The 13,799-nt window shown below is 61.1% G+C and overlaps 2 protein-coding genes across 2 annotated transcripts in view; both read right to left on the minus strand.

Annotated features, from left to right (window-relative positions):
• The window catches only part of SPEG (striated muscle enriched protein kinase), a 38,157-nt gene extending 35,691 nt beyond the window's left edge, over positions 1-2,466 (minus strand). The window contains 3 exon segments of the mRNA XM_079311602.1: positions 1,621-1,953; positions 1,956-2,013; positions 2,015-2,466. Coding sequence (XP_079167728.1) covers positions 1,621-1,953; positions 1,956-2,013; positions 2,015-2,281 — 658 coding nt within the window. The 5' untranslated portion in view covers positions 2,282-2,466.
• A 2,635-nt stretch (positions 2,467-5,101) lies between these two features.
• DES (desmin) lies at positions 5,102-9,530 on the minus strand. Its single transcript, XM_079311690.1, is given in 12 exon segments — positions 5,102-5,285; positions 5,406-5,488; positions 5,760-5,809; positions 5,944-6,164; positions 6,854-6,979; positions 7,065-7,226; positions 7,315-7,410; positions 7,579-7,639; positions 8,969-9,433; positions 9,435-9,474; positions 9,477-9,497; positions 9,500-9,530. Coding segments are annotated over 12 exon segments (1,383 nt in total). The 5' UTR covers positions 9,516-9,530; the 3' UTR covers positions 5,102-5,243.
• Positions 9,531-13,799: the final 4,269 nt, after the last annotated feature.

Here is a 13,799-nt window from a genome sequence, read left to right on the forward strand (position 1 = left end):
TTAGGCAATCCTGTCTGCTCTGTCCCTCCCTCAGCTGCCCCAGAAAGGCGGTGGTGAGGGCTGGTGTCTGGGAATTGGGAGCAGGGAGGAGTGCGTCAGCACAACGGGAACGGGCACCTGGGGAAATCAGACTGTGCTGTGCTGCTGGCCAGCAGCAGTGGGGCCAGACTGGTGTGGCCATGGAGAGGGGCAGCTGCACACTGGGGCATGGAAACAGGGTGACTCCCCTGCTATCCACCCAGGACGGGCTGCCCCTCCCCCAGGGCAGTGCACGTCTCCCATTCTGCACACACTTCACCCCAAATCCAATGGCTCCGAGCCATGGTACCCAAAAGTGTGATGCACAGTGACTCCACACATACTCACTGCATGGCAGAACCCCCCCTGCTGCCCACCTTCTCTGCTCCTCCTCCTACCCCACCAGGCTCTTGACCCGCACATAAACCTTTCTCCACCCTCTGAACACCACTTCTCCAGACTCCTGGGTCAGTGCTCCCCTTCAGCTTTGTGAAGGCTCCTTCTGACCTTCCACACTCATCCAGTCCCCTGCTCAAGGTGCAGCATGTCTGGTGTGCCTCCTGCGCTGCAGAGTCCCAGGTGCAGCTCTTTCCCTGGAGCCTCAGGGCTCAGTGTTGCTTCCCTCACTCCCTGCCCTCACTGTCCCCATGTAGACAGCACATCTCACATCCCAGAGCAGTGCCCCCACCTCCATCCTCCCCAACACTCAGGCCTTCAATGTCCTAGGGAGGCAGCATCCATCCTCCATGAGGAAGAATTTGTTCACCAAAAGTGCTGTCAGGTACTGGAACAGAATGGCCAGGGAAGTGGTGAAGTCACCATCCTTGGAGGCATTCAGAAAATACGTAAATGTGGCACGCAGGGAAATTGTTTAACAGCAAATGGGTTAATGTCTTGGGAATGATGATCTTATAGGCCTTTTCCAACATACATAATTCTATGATTCTATGATTCATGATTCCATGATGAGGGGGCAGAGGGGGTTGAGCCCCAAACCTGCAGGATGAAGCCCACCCATGCAAGGGCAGCAGTCCCCATGCACTCCCTCTCTGACAGCTACACCCAGGGGTGGTGGTGATGAGCAGAGGGGCTGCCACAGGGATGAGTAAATGCTTGTTAATTTTCCTTGGCTAATTAACCACCAGGTCTCGCCCACAGCAGGGCACAGGCTCCACCTACTTGTCAGCCCCGCCTCTCACATGTTGGGCTCCTCCTGCTAGCCCCATTAGCGTTCTAGTGCATTTCCAATGCCTGGTAAAGCTATGGTGATGAGCCTACGGGATTTCTCTCTTCTCTCTCTCTCTCCTCCTGCCCCGAGCAGGTTTGGCATCACATGCTCCCAACACCTCTGTGCCCAGTCCTGGCACCCAGCCTGGCCTGGCAGCGGGTACTGCGGCCACATGCTCGCTCCAGGCTGGAGAGCCGCCCCAGTGCTGCCGGCACCGGGCAGCAGCCTGCGGCAGAGCGGGCACAGCAAAGCTCAGCAGCCCTGTCCGGCCCCAGGACACGCACCAGCAAGAGTCTGCAAAGCGCTGCTGCCACCCTCGGCAAAGCCGTGCCAAGGTCTGTGGCACGGCCGTGCTGGTGGCCACTCACCCTTACCTTCCATGTCAATGATGGCCAGCACAGCACTGGTCATGGCCTCTCCCTGCTCATTCTCAGCGACGCACGTGTACACACCGGCATCCTCCTTCTTGCTGTCCCGGATCCAGAGGGTGCCGTACTCGTCCCCACCCTGGGCCAGCTGCTCCTCGTTTCGGTACCAGCGGAGGCTGGGCCGGGGGTTGCCCACCACCACCACCCGCAGCCGGATGTCACAGCCGGTGCCGATCGCCGCATTCTTCAGTTTCCTCACAAAACACGGTGCTGCCAGGCTGAGCTGAGCCCTCCTGGGCCGGCCCGGTTCTGCTGTGACCTTGGCGCGTTTCGGGGGATGCCGGGGCTCGGCGGGGCTGCCCGGGGCTCCCCCCCAGCCCTACTCGTGCCGCTGCGTCCCCTGTGCTCGGTGCATGGTCTGCAGCTCCCCCACCACCGCCGCGACCCCTGTCACCCCAAACCAGCGCGTTGTTGCCCTTCTTCTCTTCCCCTGCCTGCACTCTGGGGGTGCTGGGTGCCTGACTGTGGCGCTGGGGCAGTGCGACCCCCCCCCAGTCCAAATGCAGCCCCAAAGGTCGCCAGCACTGTGGGCAATCAGGGGACTATATTTAGGCTGAGACTCGGGTTCCTGCTCGCCCAGCCGCCGCTCACCAAGCGCCCGGTGCATGCGGCCGCTGACACCCCGTGCTCTGCTGCCACCCCCCACGCCCGCCCAGCGCCTCGGCACCTGCTCCTCGCCGGCCCGGTGCGAGTCCCCGGGTGCTGCCGCTCGCCGAGCCTCCCCGCGCCGGGGCCGTGGCGTCCCCCCCCCTCCCCCGGCCCGTCCCGTCCCCGCAGCCCCCGGCGAGCTGCGCTCCCATCTGCCCCCTCTCCTCAAGTGGCAGCTGCCTCTGATATGTCACATTCCTTGGCTGGGCTCCCCCTCTTTGCGCCTGCTGCCCCGTCCCATGCAGCCCAGCTCCACTTGCAAAAGATAGAAAAGGGCCAGCACCTTTCCATATTAGCTGAGAGGCTCGGGGGGGACCCAGCCTTCCTCCCCCGCTTCCCCTTCTCCGGCAGTGTCATTGGATCGGGTCAGCGAGAGACCCTGGCGGCATGTGGAGGGAAAGGACACCGTCATGCTTCCTGCAGCGCAGGAGCCCGGGCAGGAGCCAGCCCTTCCCTTCAGAGCCCCTGAGCTCCGTTCTCAGCCGACAGCAGAGCTGGGGATCCCAGCATCCCTGATCCCCGCAAATCTTCCCTGCCCAGAAGGCTGCAAACACGTCAGGACTCCATTTCTCTCACTGGGCGCCTGCCTCTGCCCAGGGCAGTGCGGCTCCCGGCCAGCCCTGCTGGAGCTGTTCAGCTTTGGGGCGCCTTGTGGGAGCTGCCACACGCCAGGCTCCAGGCAGCGAGCAGTCAGGGATGGTCTGTGCCAGATGCTGCCTGGCCATCCCTGGGTAAGGCAGGGCTTCCCCATCTCCTGGAGCCGTGGCAACCCCTCGGCACCCGGCCCTAGCCACTCTCGCCAGGGGCTGTAAATCTGCGTGAGCAGGACGCCAGCGACACGACACGGTGCTTCCCAGCTGCAGGCCAGCCCCAACAGCTTTGGCACAGCCCAGTGCCACCAGCCTAAGGGTGCCAGCATCAGTGGAGCATCATTAGACAGGAGGAAATCCCAGGATTTCCCAGCTTAGATGGCTGGGACACAGTGAAGTGGGATGCCTTGCTAGACCCAAGGTGCAGCTGAGCCAGCCCCAAAAGAGGCCTGGGGGCCTCTTCCCTGCCCTGCAGGCGAAGGAATGCTTTGTCCTGAACCTGCTATGGGGCTGAACTCTGGCACAGCCAGCCTGTGCCGGCAGGGAGGGAGGTGTCATCCCAAGCCAAGGCAACCTGGGGACTGTCCTCGATGTCACAGGGCCACCTGCTGGAGATATCCCTTGAGATCCAGCACTTCACAGCTGGGGCTTGCCTTTCCACACTGGCCTCTCCATCAGGGACATGCCTAGCCCATTCCCCACTGCTGGCAGTAGCACATGCCTTTCCCTAGAACATTAGCCCTGCCAAGCCAAACTCTGTGTTCCACTGCAGCATCCCCCGTTGCTGGGATGAAGGAGCTGAAGCCAAGATGCCCATAACCTGACCACAGGGAGAGAGGCATGTGTGTTGGAAGGAAGAGAGCATATGGTGTTGGCAGGCTGAGGCCAGAGGTCGAGCCTGGGATGCAAGCATAGGGTGGTGGGTATGATGCTCAGAGGGTGCAGAGGAAGAGGTTGCTTAGGGATGAGGATGGCTTTGCTTGCGGGTTGGTGGGGCTTGAAAAAGTCCTTGGCAGATGTGAATTTGGGTAGGTCCCAGGCGAGGGTAAAAGGAGGTGGCTGAGAGCTGAAAGCCACCAGGACCGTGACCTGGTATGTGACTCTGGGTGTGTGTGGAAGGTATAGGACCATCATCCAGCGTCGCTTTGAATCTGCTCAGGGCTTAGCTGTCACTGTTCCCTGTCCCAGCAAGACTTTGCCACCCAGTGCAACTGGGAAACCCACCACGTCAGGCAGCAAAATGCTCAAGAACCTTCAGTGTGAAAGACATGACTTTAGGGAGGAGCCTAGGGAGGAGACAACCCAAAGCAGCCTAGGGAGGAGACAGCCCAAAGAGCTGCTGGCGCATCCATCTACCTGGCCCTTGTGCTGCCTCCCCGAGGTGCTGCCTCCCCACCACCCTATCCCCTCTCTGCCCCAGAGATGCACTGAGACGACAGGGTGATGCTCCGCTGTTTATTTCAGCCGCCTGAAGAGTCTCATACACGTGGTGGGGTGGGGGTGCATTGGGGCGAGGGTTGGGGATGCCTGCCCTGGCCCCCCGGGCCTCTCTCCGGCTCTTCTCATTCTCTCCCCCCTCTCTCCCTTTCTCTCACTGCTCCTCTCTCCTGTGTCCACCTACGGGTACCCTCTCGGCTGATGAGCCTGGCCCCGTGCAGCTCCTGCTGCTGGGGGTCCCTGCCACGGGGAGGGGCGGGCACTGCCCTCCTCTGCCCCACGGGGCTGCCTCTGGGGCCGGGGGGAGCCCCCCTGGGCTGGGGGGACACGCAGGCTGGGCCCCCTCGCTCTGAGCTGGGCAGAGAAGAGGGGGCTCAGCCCAGGCCATGCCTAGCTGCTCCCCGTCCCTAGCATCGCCGCCATGCACCCGGAGAAGTGCCAGCTCCAGGGGGGCCGGCGGTGCTGGGGAAGGGAATGGGTCCCCACTCGTGTGGGATGAACCCCAAGCTTGTGCCCAGCGTGGGAAGTGGCCTGTGGGGGGATCCAGAACCTGCTGCTGGGACCGTCCGGCTCTCCGTGGAGCTGGCCCAGGCCACCACCTGCTCCCCCCAGCCCTTCCCACCTGTCCCGTCCCTCCCTCTGCCGCCCCCCCCGGCCCCGGCCTGATCCTGACGCTGGCGTTGCCGCTGCGAAGCTGCAAAAGCAGAAGCGAGCCTTTTGAAGCCGGAGGAGAGAGCCTAGGGGGTGTGGGGGGCCCAGAGGCAGCTGCATGGGGGAGACTCCTCAGGCAGTGCGGGGGGAGCGCCGAGAGGCGAGCTGGGGGCAGGAGGGGGGCACGGCGGAGGGACGGGGGCAGGGACACAAGGTGCCAGTGGACTGCTGGAGCCGCCTCCTCTACAGCACTTCATGCTGCTGCTGAGTCGCCTCGCTCACCACCTGCGGGAGAGAGGCACCGTGAGCGCCGTGCCGCGCCGCACCCGAGCCGCGAGTGCGGGAACCGGCGCTGTCCTCGGTGCCCGGGCTCGCAGCCACCCTCCAGGGCCACCCTGCGCTCACCTCCCCATCGCGGGTTTCGATGGTTTTGATCATCACGGTCTTTTTGGTGTGCACCTCGGAGCCCCGCTGCTCTGGGCTGGTCTCTGCAGAGGGAGGACACAGGATGGGATCACAGGGACGTGTGGTATGGGGACACAGCCGTGGGGCTGGGGTCACTGAGGAGCTTCTGCAGCCTTGATTTAACCCCCCCTCAGCTCACAGCAACACCCAAACAGGTGCCCCCATACCAGAGGCTCTGTGTGGCACCTGTGTGTCCCCAGTCTGCCAACCTGGCTACAACCCCCCAGGAGGGACATTTCCCCATAAGTGGGGAACCCAAGAGACTCAATCCCCTCCCCATGGAGTGAGGCTCACCTCGGAAATTGAGTGCAGAGGCGAAGGTCTGGTGCATGGGGATGCTGATCCTGTGGGAACAGACAGGGGACAGCTTAGTGCCAGCCAGCCCCAGCCCTCAGGTGTGTCCTCACAAAGCTGGACCCCCAAAAAACCACTGATCCTTCTGGTTCCCCCCAGCTTGTCCTGCCCCCCTTCTACTCACCGGTTCTCCTCGCCCTCCAGCAGCTTGCGGTATGTGGCGATCTCCACATCCAGGGCCATCTTGACATTGAGCAGGTCCTGGTACTCACGCAGGTGCCGAGCCATCTCATCCTTCAGGTGCCGGATCTCCTCCTCCAGGCGGGCAATGGTGTCCTGGTAGCCGCCGGCCTCCCCCGCAAAGCGCTCCTCCATCTCCCGCATCTGGCGCATCAGCGAGTCGTTCTGGAGAGACGGGGGGTACTCAGTGAGGGGGGAACCCAGAGGAGCCAGGGATCACCTGGGGTGGGAGCTGGGGATACCAGTGCATCCTGGCGAGAGCTGTGGTCAGCCCTGGGCTGGGTTCAGCTGGTGTGGGACCATGATGAGTGACTGTAACCCTCCATCTGCCCAGCAGGGCAGCAGGGTCTCACAGGGGCAAGCTGGGCATGTATTCAGCAACCCCAGCACCCCGGTCCTGCAGCAAAGCCATTCCACCCTAGCAAGAGGGCACAGAGAGCTGCAGAAGCACTGAATGGCTGCCTGGGGGTGGCACTGGTGTCTGCTGGTTGACTCCTGTGACCATGACTATGCCAGAATAGGACTGTTGTGCCCTGTTTGTTTGCAACCACGTTGCCAGCCTGCAACAAGACACCCTGAGCCCTGTGCCCGCCTGCCTGGAGCCTCCCAGGCTGGGTCACATTTTACAATCTGTGCTTTGATGCCAGGACTCTGCCAAAACACTTTTCAGGAGCCCAGGCCACTGCTGGGGGAGGTCCAGCCTACATGTGGGGTACAAGGTCCCCTGAGGCAGCAAGTCAGAGACCTGGGAAGAGCCCCCCACACCAGAGATGTCCCCAGGTCACTGAGAAGCCTCAGAGCAGCAGGACCCTGCAGGGAAGCTGGGGATTTTCCCAATGCTGCCTTTAGCTCACCGTGCCCTTGAGGGCGTCAATCTCGCAGGTGTAGGACTGGATCTGGTGCCGGTACTCCAGCATCTCCTGCTTGGCCTGCCTTAGCGCGTCGTTGTTCTTGTTGGCTGCCTGCGTCAGGTCAGACACCTGCGGAGAGACCATGGTCAGTGGCCATGGCCACCGAGACACAGCCCGCTGCCAGGGCCAGCCCAGAGCCCGCTGCCTCCCGCACCTTGGACTTGTACCACTCCTCGGCCTCGGCGATGTTCTTGGCAGCAATGCTCTCGTACTGAGCACGGATGTCCCGCAGCGCAGCCGTCAGATCGGGCTTGGAGATGTCCATCTCCACCTGGATGTGCTGCTCCTGCAACTGTGCCTGCAGCTCCCGGATTTCCTGCATGGACAAGGTGACATCTCAGGGCACTCGCTCCATTCTCCCTGCCCCTGAGTGCCATTGGGAAAAGGTGCCAGTTCTGACCTACCTCTTCATGCACCTTCTTGAGGAAGGCGATTTCCTCCTGCAGGGACTCGATACGTCTTTCCAGGTCAATGCGTGCTAGTGTGGCTGCATCCACATCCTGGGAGGAACACAGAGGGGCAGAATGAGGGATAGTAGGGGGTTGCAGGGAGAGCACAAGGGCTGGAAGGTGCAAAGCTGTGTCTGGGACCATGTCCTGGTGCTGGGGGAAATGAGGATGGGAAGGAGGGTAGGGTTCCCATGCCACACCAAGGGGATGGGTACTCACAGCTCTGAATGCAGCAAGGTTGTTCTCAGCCTCCTCCTTCAGCTGGATCTCCTCTTGCAGCCTGTAGGCAGAGAAGAGAGGCTAGGGGGGTCTGGGGGAAGCTCTGTCCCTCTGTGGTGATGTCCCCCCAAGCAGTTCTTAAGCCCAGGGTGGCCCAGTAGGAAGAAAACAGATTGTCCTGTATTCCCAGCAGGCAGCAGAGGACTGGCAGGGGGCCAGGGGCTCTTCCTCCCATTCCCTATTATAGTCATTGCCGGAGAGATCACAAAGACATGAGGTCAGCTCAGTGCCACGCGCACTGCCCCAGCCCTTATAGGGCAGAGTGACCAGCAGCTGGGGGGACAGGGTGAAGAGATGGCCACCAGCTGAGCTATCCCAGGGATAGCAGGAACACAGATAGGTTTCAGCAGTGTTGTGGGGTGAGATGTGAAGTGGGCACTGCTGTGAGGAAGGCTCAGGTTAGGGCTGAAGATCCAGCCTTGTGGCCAGGAAGAGACAGTACCACAGGATGCATGTCAGTGGAAAGGCAGTGAGGAGGAGATGGAGGCGCCCAGGTGGTGTTGGCACATGGGGTGGCAGAAACCCAACACCTGTTTGTTCTGGGCCCTGCTCCTCCCATGTCACTGAGAGTTCCTTCATGCCACCACCCCCAGCTCCCCAGCATCAGGGAGAACCTCAGCACTGGCTGGAGGAGGATGTGCCACCCCAAGGGAATGGCATCCCCAGGGCACAGGGTCCATGAGGGAAGGCGCAGACCATCATCAGAACATACAGCTCCCCTTGAGTATCTTCCCCTACTTCCAGGTTCCCCACACTCGTCTCTCCCTGGGGGTTCCCTCAGCCTGGACACCCTTGTGGATAATCCCCCCTCTCTTCCCCAGCACCAGCCAGGTCCACAGCATCTCTGGAGTGTCCCACTGCTCACAGGGCACCATGGACACTCATGGAAGGCCTGGAGAATCTCTGGCCTGTGGAAATTCAGCTGTTTCCTCCCCTCCCCACTTAATGTCTGGAGCTGATGGAGCTCTGGGTTACCCCATGGGCCCAGCAGCCTTCCCCAATGTGAGCAGAGATGGGGACCCCGGGGTGAGGTGCAGTCTAATCTCCCAGCTCTGGGTGTCCTGTGATGTTACAGCCTAGTCTCAGCCTAACTGCAAGGGAGGGCATAGGGGACACCACTCCTATGGGAGCCACTCTAACCTAGGTGCTGCCTAAGCAACCAGAAAGTAAGACAGACTACTGGGGTCATGATGGGCTCTGAGCACGAGGCACGAGGATAGCAGTAAGCACCCCAGGGGCTGCCAGGCTGAGCTCTGCCCCCACCCACCCCTCGAGATGGAAATACACGGATGGATGCCCACAGGGACTCTCCAGCCCCCCCGCCACTCACTTCTGCTTGAGCTTCTGCAGGTCATCGAGCAGGTTGTCACGCTCAACCTCCACACGAGCCCGCTGGTTGGTGAGCAGGTCCACCTGACGCCGGAGCTCCCGCAGCTCCTCCTCGTACATCTCGGCCACGCGAGTGGGCTCCTTGCCCCGCAGGCGGTTCACCTCGGCCACCATCAGGGCGTTCTGCTGCTCCAAGAAGCGCACCTTCTCGATGTAGTTGGCGAAACGGTCATTGAGCTCCTGCAGCTCCACCTTCTCGTTGGTGCGGGTCTGGAGGAACTCCTGGTTCATGGCGTCGGCCAGGCTGAAGTCCAGCAGCTCGCCGGCACCCTGGTAGGCGCTTTGGTAGGAGCGCAGGGGCGTCACGCGTGTGGTGCGGAAGGTGGACACGCTGGGCACGGCCGAGGTGCGCGACACCTGGTAGACGCGGGAGGTGACGGAGCTGCCGCTGCTGCCCTTGCCCCGAAGGAGGCACGGGAGAAGACGGGGAGCCGCCGAAGGTGCGCGGTAGGAAGAGACCCGCTGGCTGAGGAGTAGGACTGGCTCATGGTGGCGGCGGGGGAGCGAGGCCGGAGCAGGGAGCAGGCGGAGGGCTGGCGAGCGGCCGGCACAGCTCGGAGAGGCGCCGGGCAGGGACTGCGCGCCGCTATTTGTATCCTGCTGACATCACCGCCCCTCCTGCTGCCGGGCAGCCCGGGATGCTGCCGGGGGGGACGGCCGGCAGCCCCGCCCACTGCCCCGCACCTGCCCGCACCCCCCGGCACTGGGACCGCTGAGCGCCCCCAGAGTTCCCTGGAGAGGCCTCGGCACCGGCCCCCACTGCCCTGCCCCGTCCCTGGGGCTGCGAGGGGAAGAAGTGGGGCACACTGGTGGTGAACCCCTATCAGGATGTAGTGCCACCCACGGGGGGCCCGGACAGACAGCCTAGGCTGACGCCATGAAGGGAAAGAAGGGAACTTTCAGAGTGTCATTTGACCCCCTTGAGACAAACTGTATGCCATGTAGCCGTGGTCCCCAAGTTGGTTTTGAGCACCCCAAACAGCCCCTGATGATGCCCTGGCTCACTCCGTGGCAAGAGCACCAGGCTCAGATCTCTATGTGGGGCCAGACTCCAGCCCCCCTTCCTAAAGTGAGCAAGGAAGGGCCCTGGAGAGGGGTTGTATAGGGGGACACCTCTCCTGAGAGTGCTTGTACTGACCCAGCGCCCAAACTCTCTTTCTGACATGGGGGGCAGAGCACTGGCCAGGGTGTGGGCACTTCTGGGGTGCTGCTGAGTGACCCCGAGCAGGTGCTGGGTCCGAGACCCGGTGACGGTGACGTCAGCCCCTGTCCTCGCTCCGGCACATTCCCAAAGCAGCAGGCACTCAACCAAAATAGCCTTCCCAGCTCATACTCGTGGGGTGTGGGACATACATACGTGGTATTTATAGTGGGGGAGGCACTCTGTTAACCCTTCTTGTTCCAGGCATGTAGACAGCACAGCTGGATGATGTCCCTGCCTGAAGCAGCCCTAGCCCCTCTCTGAACTCTATCACCCTGAGAGCAGAACGTGGTCCCCAGGTTATCCTGAGGCACAGAAGGCTCTGCCCTGTCTCCTCAGTCTCCCCCTTGGCCAGGAAGCACACTCGGGATCAGAAAGCCCAGCCCAGCTCCCCAGAAACTCCCAGAATAGAGTATTTCTAAGTCTGTCTGAAAACCCCATTACAGCTTCCTGGACAAGTGGTGGGTGAGGTCAGGGACCCTCTGGGCCTTGCACAAACCCATGATGGCTGAAAAGGACATCCTGAGGGAGAGCACCTGTGCTGAGGGGACCCCTCATGAAGGTTCCCCTTTCCTGGACTGCACCCCCTCCTCCCCAGACTCCCCAGCACACCTGGTGATCCCCAGCTCTGTCCAAGCTGGGCTGTTTTGGCTGATGCCAGCTGGCTTGGCCCCAGTCCCTTTGTCCCTGGAGGGCCTGGTGGACAGGACCGCTGTGCCACAGGGCACAGGGTGACTCAGCAGCGGGGCAGCACTCAGCCTTGCCTGGCCCTGCACCTCACAGCCTTCTGTCCTGACTGTAACACAGAATCCAGGCAATGCCATGGCTCACCCATGGCAGCACCAGCATCAGCAAAGGTTGGGGATTGTTCATGGAAGCATTCTTTACTGCCTTGGATCTGGGAAGAACTCCTCCCTGCTGCCTCCCTTCTCCATGTCACTTGGGGAGCCAGCTAAAGTCTAGGTCCCACAGACATGCAGGTGGGCAGAACTCAATGCCTTGCATCCCTTTTGCTCCTCCAAGCCCCTGTCCCTGGAGCCTCTCCCAGCCACCCAGTTGCAGAGTGATGTAGTGTCTTTTACAAGCTGCCTGGAGGAGCCTGCCTTTAAAAGGGAAGGTATTTCCAGATGAGGTTGTTTCATCCCAGCACACAGAGAGAATGGAAGAAAGGGGGGCTTGTGGGGAGAGAGTAGATGGAAAAACAGACAGCATCCTTCCTCCTTCTGGCCCCATTCCGAGTATGCCCTGCACATCCCAGAGCCCCGCACGTGTGCCCTGCCTGTGCCGCAAGCACCAGCCAAGCTGGCCCTTAGCTGGTGTGCAGAGGGGCAGGTGGGTGCCCCATGAGGGGCACTCAGGGAATCTGGGACAGCACCCCACCAGGAACAGAGTTCCGCCATCCCTTTCCATAACCCCACCCCACTGCTGTGCCAGCTGGGGACTGTGGGGAGGATGGACTCCTCAGGGATGCTGTGTCCAGAAGTGCTGGGCACCCTGCCCTGGTGTTTCAGGTGGTTGATGCAAATCCCATCTCAGGCCTGGGTCACCCTTGTTCCCATCCTCATCCCACAGAGCAGGGGTTGTGGGGTTGGGGTGCTCCAGGGAGGGGAAATGCACTCTTGGGCACTGCTGCTTGGAGGGGAAGCAGCTCAGAGGGGTTAATCAGGAGCATCCTCTTGACCCTGCTCTAGGGCAAACTGTTTTAAGTGGCCTTTCCTTAGCTGTGGTGACAGCCTTCCGGTAAGGCTCTGAGCAAGAAGGGGCCCCACGTCTTGCAGAGGGTGGACAAGCCTCTTAGGAAATCCCTGTCTGCTTGGAGGACCCAGCACGACAGGAAGGAGGGATGAAGTGCAGGACCCAGAGACCCTGCCTGAGTCCCATCCCAGGGACAAGATTCCAAACACTCTGTGCCAACTAAAGACCCAGAAGCTGCAGAAAGGGAGGAGGCTGCAGAGGCCAGAAGTTCAGAGCTGCCTCCTGTCCTGTCCAGGCCCGTGCAGCCTCCCCACAGCTCCATCCCAGACCGGGCTGACCCAGACCGATGGAGCCTGGGAAGTGGCTCCTGAACCCCCGCACTGGCCTGGTCCCAGTTTCCATCAAATCTTGGATGAGACTGCTGCCGGGAAGGCGTTTGGAGCTGGAATGTCAAACAACTCCCTCTGGTCATGACATCCCTGTGAGCAAAGCCAGCTGCATCCTGCAGCTGCCCCTCCTTCCTGGCCCTCCCTCCCTGCTGCTCCCCAGGATTTAAACCCAGCACAGCTTCCTTGGGCTGTGGGCATCTTGGGGCTTGAAGCTAGACAGGATGTGGGGACATGGTGCTGGCCCTTCCTTGTCCCTATACCCTGCCACCAGGACTCAGTGCTCCCTCATGCCTGGCCTTAGCTCAAGGGTGAGTTGAAGAATGGGAATGAAGCAGCGGGGGTGTCTATCCCCCTCCCTCCTGACCCTGGCTGTCTTCCTTCATCGCGCTCCTTTTACAGCCATGAGCCTCCCAGACGCCTTTACCCTAAGAGGGAAGGACTGTGTGGTCCATTCCCCAGTGCTGACGGATCCAGGGCGCATGCTATTGTCTAAATAGGAGGTGGCTCTCCCTCCCTTCCTGGACCAAGGTTTCTCCTGGCCTCATGGGGTCTCAGGAGCTGGTGGGTAAAGTCTCCAGTCCCCCCATGCCTGCTGTTCATCCCAGCTGCCCCCATGTCTTTTCCCACTCCAGAGATCAGGAGTAGGGGGTGCACAGACTGTCTGGTCCCCACCGCCATATCCCCAGGTGATGGGGATGCTGAGAACTTTGTCCTGTCTGTGAGTGGCACAGAATGCTGGGGGTGCCTGGATGTCCCCACAGCAAGCATGGATGCCAGAGGTGTCCAGATGCAACCTGTATAGATGCTGGGAGGTGTTTGCTCACCTCCCTCCATCTTTGTATGTCTTTTAGGTGAGTTGCTGCCTCCACATTTCATGACCATGCTGGAGGTGAGCTGTTGCCCTGGGTTGTGCAGATGATGGGCGAGATCAACTACTTCCATGTCCATGAGGATGCTTGAAGCATACACCTGCCCCATCACCCACAGCTGGCCGTGGTCCATGGGGATATTGGGGATGTTCCCCATCCCTGCTGCCTAGGGACAGGCTAAAGGATGTCCACTTGGGGACATGGGGACATCCAGCTGCCCCAGTGGTGTGAAGGCACTAAAGATGCCCAGCTGCCCTTGTAATCTGTGTGGATGTGGGGATGACTGAGTGGCTGAGTGGTCCATTAGGATGCTGCAGGCCTCCAGAGCATCACCCATGCCAGTGAGATGAGGTAGCATTACCCTCTGCATCGCTGATGGCTCACGTAAGACATGGTGGCCATTCACCCAGCCTCCAGCAATTCCTGGGCAGTGATTTCACTTTCCCATGCTCAGACACGTGGGCCGGGATGCGGGGGACCGCCTCGATGGATGCCATCCCTTTGCTCATCCTGGCAAGGGGGGGTCCAGGCAGCCTGGCAGGCAGTGGGAGAAGGGGGTGGCACTTCCTGCATCTCTGCTGTGTTTACAGTCTTTGTCCTGGGCCATCTTTCCATTAA

The sequence above is a fragment of the Erithacus rubecula genome, assembly GCF_903797595.1.
Source record: "Erithacus rubecula genome assembly, chromosome: 8".
NCBI lineage: Eukaryota > Metazoa > Chordata > Aves > Passeriformes > Muscicapidae > Erithacus > Erithacus rubecula.